The sequence below is a fragment of the Stegastes partitus genome, unplaced genomic scaffold, assembly GCF_000690725.1.
Source record: "Stegastes partitus isolate 25-593 unplaced genomic scaffold, Stegastes_partitus-1.0.2 Scaffold194, whole genome shotgun sequence".
NCBI lineage: Eukaryota > Metazoa > Chordata > Actinopteri > Pomacentridae > Stegastes > Stegastes partitus.
In genome coordinates this window covers 523,664-531,463 of record NW_007577925.1, presented here as the reverse complement: position 1 = coordinate 531,463, position 7,800 = coordinate 523,664, and the positions used below count along the sequence as shown (strand labels likewise).

General features: G+C 42.3%; 1 protein-coding gene across 1 annotated transcript in view; it reads right to left on the bottom strand.

Annotated features, from left to right (window-relative positions):
* The window catches only part of LOC103356344 (dihydropyridine-sensitive L-type skeletal muscle calcium channel subunit alpha-1), a 98,569-nt gene that overhangs the window by 73,607 nt on the left and 17,162 nt on the right, over positions 1-7,800 (bottom strand). Inside the window, exons 7-10 of the mRNA XM_008280448.1 lie at positions 5,952-6,055; positions 5,637-5,782; positions 4,912-4,993; positions 218-378 (exon numbers count right to left, since the gene is read on the bottom strand). Of these exons, the coding sequence (XP_008278670.1) occupies positions 218-378; positions 4,912-4,993; positions 5,637-5,782; positions 5,952-6,055 (493 nt within the window). The remainder of the gene's footprint in view (positions 1-217; positions 379-4,911; positions 4,994-5,636; positions 5,783-5,951; positions 6,056-7,800) is intronic.

The window sequence follows — 7,800 nt, the reverse complement described above, 5'->3', positions numbered from 1 at the left end:
CACACACACACACACACCTACACACACACACACATCAACATAAAGGTTTGATCCCTCTCTTCACATCAGAGATGTATTATGTGATATAATTGTATTGTGTGTATTGTCTGTGTTGCTCTTACATGGTGTTCTTAAATGGAAGAGCTAAATATTTTAAACTGTCAGGAAATAAAATATTAAACTATATATAGGTATGTAAGGTGAGTAATGCTCTGACCTTGCCAGTTTGTTAGTCTCTGCGACTGTTTGTGGTGCTCCGTTGCAATGGCCAGTGTGTTGAAGAAGACGAGCATGATCACCCACCAGTAGAACAGTTTGGACTTCACGTATACTCTGCATTTACGGCGTAACAAACGGTTCCACTTACGAGCCAGCTTACTGCAACAGCAAAAAACACAGGAGAATGACTATCTTCACATTGCTCCTAAATTAAGACATTTTACTTTGCATATACAGCTGCTCTTCTTGTCCTGTGCTTCAGACAACATATATATATATATATATATATATAAATCACCTTCTCAAGGCTTTTATTTTATTTATTTTCTACACCGTAGATGAATACTGATCAAAACTATGAAAGAACACATATGGAACTATGTTGTAAACAGAAAAATGTTAAACAAACCACAATATGTTTTAAATTTTAGATTCTTCAAAGTAGCCCTATTTTGTGTTGATGACAGCTTTGCCCATTCTTGGCATTCTCTCAATCAGCTTCATGAGGGTAGTCTCCTGGAACAGTTTTCCACCAGTCCTGAAGGACCTCCCAGAGGTGCTGAGCACTTGTTGGCAGCAGGCAGGTGCAGCCAGTTGGATAATCACCCAAGTGAACCGACCTGAACAACACCCGGGGAGTGGCCCACCTACAACTCATCACCATCTGCAATAAAAGCCACGCTCAAACCACTACACGACACCAGACCTTAGTTAAATGGTTTGCACTTATATAACACTTTTCTATCTTGGAGGTACACAAAGCACTTTTCAATGTGTCCTCATTCACCCATTCACACACACATTTATACAGCAATGGCGACAGAGCTGCCATACAAGGCGCTTACCATTGGGAGCAACTTTAGCTTCAGTGTCTTGCTCAAGGACACTTCGACTGTGGAGGGGCTCAGAAGCCATTCCAACCACACTACATGCTTTCTCCATTCACCTTCCCTCATCCTTTTCCCTGCTTTGGTTGTCAGCTAAGTTCACCTGTCTCATGCTGGGTCCTCTCTAATATAGTTAGTCACTCATTTGAAGTGCATGTTTTTTGGCCTTGTCATACTGGTGAGGTCCACATCCCTATTACTACGTTGAGCTTCATAATTAGGGTCTGAACACTACAGTGAGTAGGACCCTATTGGAACTGCTATGTCATTATTTCTTCGACACAAAGAAACGTGTTTTTCAGGTCCTAAACGTACTCGAAAACGCACAAAACTTGGCACACACATCAGACCCAGCGAAAAATTTTATGATTGAGGGGAAATACACACCTCAACAGAAAAATGGCTCTACAGCGCCACCTAGAAAATTTCAACAGAGTCCCATTGGAAGCATGTTTGACCTAGACCTACGCAATTTGGTAGGTATATGGTGGAAGTCAGGACGAACAAAAAAGTTAGTGACAACCATACCCTAAACCCAACAGGAAGTCCGCCATTTTGGATTGTTTGTTTGTCCAACCTGAGCTAACTCCTCCGAGGGGGTAAGTCACAGAGCGCTCAGATTTGGTAGCATGCAGAATACGCCTTGAAGGTAAAATGTTATCAAAATCACGTGCAAAGGTCAAAGGGCGTGGCCACGGCAGCCCTCTGATTTTTGATCCTTTGCCATGAAAGAGAAAGGACTGTGTAACTACCCTGTACATGCTCCAATCTGCCTCAAACTTTACATATTTGATCAGACTGTTGTCCTGATCACATCCATATGCTAAAATCCATTCACAGTCATAGTGCCACCTATTGGTAACAGGCTGTTTGAGGCATTACACGTACATGTGCCATTACTCCAAACTTTGTGATATCATTCCTAAAATTGATCAGCTAAGTCTTCCCATACTGACGATGTTACAGCATGAAGCAACGGTGTTGCCATGGCGATGCATAGTTGCTATGACACGGAAAGGATTTTTTGACAGCTTTGGAATGCTCATAAACTCAACAAAATTGGCATACGAGTCACTATCGGCTCAACGACAGACAATGTGTGCCTGTTTGGCAAAATGGCTCTATAGCGCCCCCTGCAGCAATTTATCTATTAGCCCCCGCAGGATGTTTAACCGATGTTTACGAAATTTGGTAGGCATATGCAACACATCAGGACGCACGAAAAAGACTTTTGGACCCATACCATAACTCATGGTATGCGTCATAACTCAACAGGAAGTCCGCCGTTTTGAAGTAACTGTGCAATTTTTTGTGATTTTTGACATTTTCAAAATCTACTTCCTCCTAGGGCAGGGGTGTCAAACTCATTTTGATTCTGGGCCACATAAGCATTATGTTTGCCCTCAAAGGGCCAGTTACTCCTTAACATATTGTTAAATAATTGTCTCTGCATCTGATTGTGATGGTGATGGTGTTACCAGCTTTCTTCGTTTGTCGCACCAGCTAATGATTTAGTCGCCCACCCCCCTTATTGTGGTTCAGCATTGCCACAGCTATTAATGCACCATGCAGCTAATGAATAGTTGTTTTTGCATAATTCATATTCACATGCTACTCCAGTAGATGCTTCATTTTACAGATGTTCCATGAACGCCTCACATGCTGCTCCTGTAGATGGTACATTTTACCGATGTTCCCTGAATGCCTCACGTGCTGCTCTGGTAGATGCTACCAGGTGTCTGCAGTGCAGCTCCTCTGCCAGGTGTGCAACCAAACATTTGTTGGAAAACAGTAGAAAGTGCATTCTACACTAATTTGCCCACAATGAAAGGTTTTCTATTGGCAGCGTTTTTAGCAGAGTTTTATTCATGAACACACTTTTCTACGGGCTTTTAAATGTCCACACTGGCCATCAGTGTATATCGTCAAAATTGTGATTGTTGTTAAAATGTGAACCTTCCAGATTGGATGTGGGGCTACTTTTTCTTCCTGACTGACTCAGTCGAGATCTGTCTGCCTGCACCTGAACACTTTCATCATCAGGTGTGTTGGACCTCTCCCTCTCTCACCTCAATTTTCTTTTCTTTTCTTTTCTTGTCTTTTCTTTAACATTGTCGGCTATATATCGTTTTGTCATTGGAATACAGTAATAGTGAAACTGACTGTTTTACCCGTCAGGCAGAGAGAGACTGAGTCAATGTGGAAGAAATGTGATTATTTCCAACCACAGTAACTGGAGCAGCAGCTACCTGTACGGAAGAAACCAGATCAGCCTGATGCTCATCTTCACTTGCATGCTCAAAAATGGTCATACATGAGAACATTTTGGTCGCAGTCCAAAGCCCTGTGTAGGTACATTGCTGTGTTATTATAACATAAGTCATAACATTGTATTACATCAGGTAAATCCCATTAATTTATCAGATTAGGAAACACACATCTCTTGCGGGCCACATAAAATGATGTGACGGGCCGAATTTGGTCCACTGGCCTTGAGTTTGACACGTGTCTTGAGTTTGACACGTGTCCGAGGGGTTAACTCCTACACACCTCAAAAAGAAAGACTTTTCATCAAACAGTGTGCTGTTGGCGGCCGTCTAAACCGCTCTGGCTGCAGCTTACTCCTGTACTACTGAGGAGACACAATGAGGACTGAGGATTGAAAGGAGTCAGATCTCCATCTAATGGACAAACGGAACAACGACAGCATTCTGCACAACTGTGACACTTAACTGCATTTACTGTTTTATGAGAAACGGGTTACGCTTAGATGATTGTCACATTTCCCGCAGCGCATTTCTGCCACAACCCCGACATGCTCAGCGTCCGACACACGTAGAAGTGCGACGACCCGTCCAATGCTGCTTGCTCCTTTAATTTTTGTATTTGAAATTGTTTGGTAGTTACCATACCAACCTGTAGTTGGCTCCCAAAGGAGCTCTAGCCCACCATTCCTCTCAGACCTCACTTTCCATTTCCTGTAAAAATCATCATTGTGGGGGCGCCTCGATAGCTCAATTGGATAAGACAACAACCCACAAACCAGGGCTATAGTCCACAATGCAGCGGCCATGGGATCAACCTCGACCACCAGTTATCAGCAAATAGCCGTGGTTGAGAGTCGATCCCACGACCACGGCCATTGGATGCACGTCTTTCCCCATTTTTCTCCCCCCTTTCCTGTCTCTCTCCAGTGCTGTGATAAATAAAGGCAAAAAGCCAAAAAGAACATTAAATAAATTAAAATAAAATAAAATTATAATATGAATACAGTTATTTTACACATTTGGTTTGTCGTGTCTTTGTCTGCACTTGAATCTCTGAACACGATCTGTGGCGTATCCACTGTTTCTCTGCACAACACAGCTGCTGGTCTAAAACACATTAAGACAAGTAATTCCACAAACTGACTCTTGACAAGGCACACCTGTTAATTCCAAACCACCTCATGAAGCTGATTGAGAGAATGCCAAGAGTGGGCAAAGCTGTCATCAAAGCAAAACAGGGCTACTTTGAAGAATCTAAAATATAAAAGATATTCTGGTTTGTTTAACATTTTTCTGTTTACAACATAGTTCCATATGTGTTCTTTCGTTGTTTTGATATCTTCAGTATTAATCTACAATGTAGAAAATTATTAAAATAAATAAAAACCATTGACTGAGAAGGTGAGTCTAAACTTTTGCTGGTACTGAATAGAATAGAATGCCTTTGTTGTCGCTGTATTTTATATAGCGAAATTAGGATATATGTATGTATATGTATACTGTAATCACACTGTAAAGATGACAAATGCACTACTGACTAGTAATAGATGATCAACTGCATGGTGTCCATTTTGACGGGATTTCCATTTTCTGATCCTCCATTTTCCAGTGGTAGCAGGCCTGAAGAAAATACATGTGCATGTACACACACACACACACACACACACACACACACACACACACACACAATGCTGATGAGTATTTCATAGTATATATCTTGTGTAAGTATATGTAAGTGTATATATCTATAAGCTCCTGGGTGAAGATGGGTGGCTTCTTCTTTTTAATGGGTTTTAAGAACGGCATTGTTGAACCCATCCAACCCAAGCAGCTGAGGCAAAGGAGAATTGTTGTCTGCTACAGTTGTATGCAAGTTTATTGTGCACATGTGCATTTGTTTAAAAATTCACAAAATAGCCATTTGTTTTTTTCAATTTTCTTCCGGGGATGTCAGATCCGCTTAGCTGTCTCAGGTTCACAGTTTTTTGCCTTTTACCCTGCTTCGACACCCAGACTCCATTTAAGTTAAAGTTTGTATTAACCATTAGGACTTAGGAAGCGCTATATTGTGAATAGTGTATTTTAAAGAGGAGAGGTCTGCCTTATCATGTGGACAAAATTCAACCAAAAATGAATATGAAATTGTCAACAAGTACATTCATGGTTATGTTTTACAAAAAGATCCAACTGTAGTAATGGGAGTTTTGACAGTTATGTCATTCTGACATAACAGGTATTTGCCTCTGTGTGTCTTGCGTCTTACCCTGTCTCTCCTGGTCATTATCTATGACTTCAGCCTGAGTGATCCACTCCATATAGCCTTTGAGGTCCTCATCCAGTTGCTGGGTTTCCCGCAACTTCTGAAATTCTCCACGGGACTTGGCTTTCTCTCGCTCTTTTGTGAACTCACTAGAAGGATACAAGAAAGTGAACATGTAAGACAGAACAAAATGAGAATTAATGTGAAGAGCATACATAACATATGGCCTGGAGAAATGGACAGTGCGATGAATAAAGCATTATCACGAAAAAAATAAAAATAACAAAGGGGTGGTAGTTAGGTCAAAGGTATTCCTACCCACTCAGCACACCCAGAACCAAGTTGAGCACGAAGAAGGAGCCCACCAAGATGAGTGAGGTGAAAAATATCCATGGCCATTCCATTCCTATGGCATCATTCACCTACAAGAAAAAAGTATAATTTTTTATCTTTAACAAAGAATTAGCTAAGTTTAACAAAAAATTTAAAATAACAAGCAATTAAAGGAACAGTGTACCATACATTTTTGTTTGCTATTATGCAGTCAGGTGGGATTATCAGTATATTTCAATATTACGTGTACCACACTGCTAGCAATTTACCATCAACAGTTCAAAACTGTAGAAACTCAGAACATGTAAAGCACAAGTAAGCTGTTCTGATGGTATCTGGGATATGTCAGTTCAGGTTTGACAATTAACTATTCTAGAAGAACCTTGGACTACTGAATTCTTCAAACCTCAATCATGTCTACAGGCATGTATTCAAGACATCATGTGGTGATTGTGCTGTGTTTTAGTGGTTTTATTTGTATATGGCTGGCGGTGGTTTTGTGTGGCGGCTGGAGTTGTGCTGTGTTTTTTCTGCCTGGGCGGAGCTGCTTGGAGGAAGACGCTCTGCGCTGGCACAGCTGCAGCTCATCTCATCACTTTATCGCTGGATAAAGCCACTATTCCACCTGTGCTCGAGTGCCAGATGATTGACAACTCTACCAGTGGTACTTTCGGCCGCCTAGCTAGTACATGAGCGTATTGCTAAAGTATTCTCGAGTTTGTTAATAACTGTATACTCTTGTGTTTCGCCAGCGTCTCTTTCACCGGCTCCAGTGCCCAGCGTCTCCAGCTCGCTACGCCAGCCCTTTTGTGCACCACGGAGTCACGGATTTAGATTGTCCCTTGGCACAGGCACCTGCACGGGGAGAACGTCTCACGAGCACGGACATGAGTTATCACCCGCCTGCACCACCGCAGCGACAGCGCACCTACCCCGGATCCCTTCACCTGCCTCCCGGTGTCCCACACTCCCTGGATCCCCTGAAATACACCTGTTTATCCTTTGTCCTGCTCACTGTTCGTTTTGGTCCCGCACACACACCTTTTGGCCACCGGCCACAACACATCAAGGCTTGGATCGTCTGTAATGTTCTATTTTTAAATTCTGACAAAACTGAAATTATTGTATTGACCTCGAACACTTCAGCACTTCATTATCTAACAATATAATCATTTAATTTTGGCATTGTCCTACCTTCCACTACTACTGTGAGGTACCCTGAAGTTATTTTTGACCAGGGCATGTCCTTTAACACCAAACACTACGACCTTCTTTCAATTGAGACAAAATCTTTAGCTGAGGTTCAGGGGCAGGACCACACCTCAATCCCTCCCATTCCTGTTGCATGTCTATACATACTATATCTTGCTTCTTGTGCCCCACCTACCTTTGCTTTACTTCTGCCTCATCTTCCTGTCTTTCTCCTTTACCTAAGGTTCTGCCTACGGAAGCCGAGAGCGGTCATGGCCGCACATTTTTTTAAACGGCGTTTTCCCGAGATAACGAGATAATTATCCCGTTGACAGTTTCGACTGTCACTTCAGCCTTCATCAGAAGTTGTCGGACTTCCTGGTGTGACATATCTTATATAGACAGCTGACCGAGCACGACAACTTACAATGAAGCGCTCGTGCCCGGTCTCGTCTGTCCTCCGGCCCCCCCTGGTGACTGAGGATGGAATCTCAGGTGTGTGGGAGGTCCCACACACCTGAGATTCCATCCTGGACCAGGCACGAGTGGGCAAACACTAACACCAATTATATCGTTTTCACGAGAAAACGATTCTTGTTATCCTGAGATAATGAGAAAATTTACCCGTTATCTCGAGAAAACG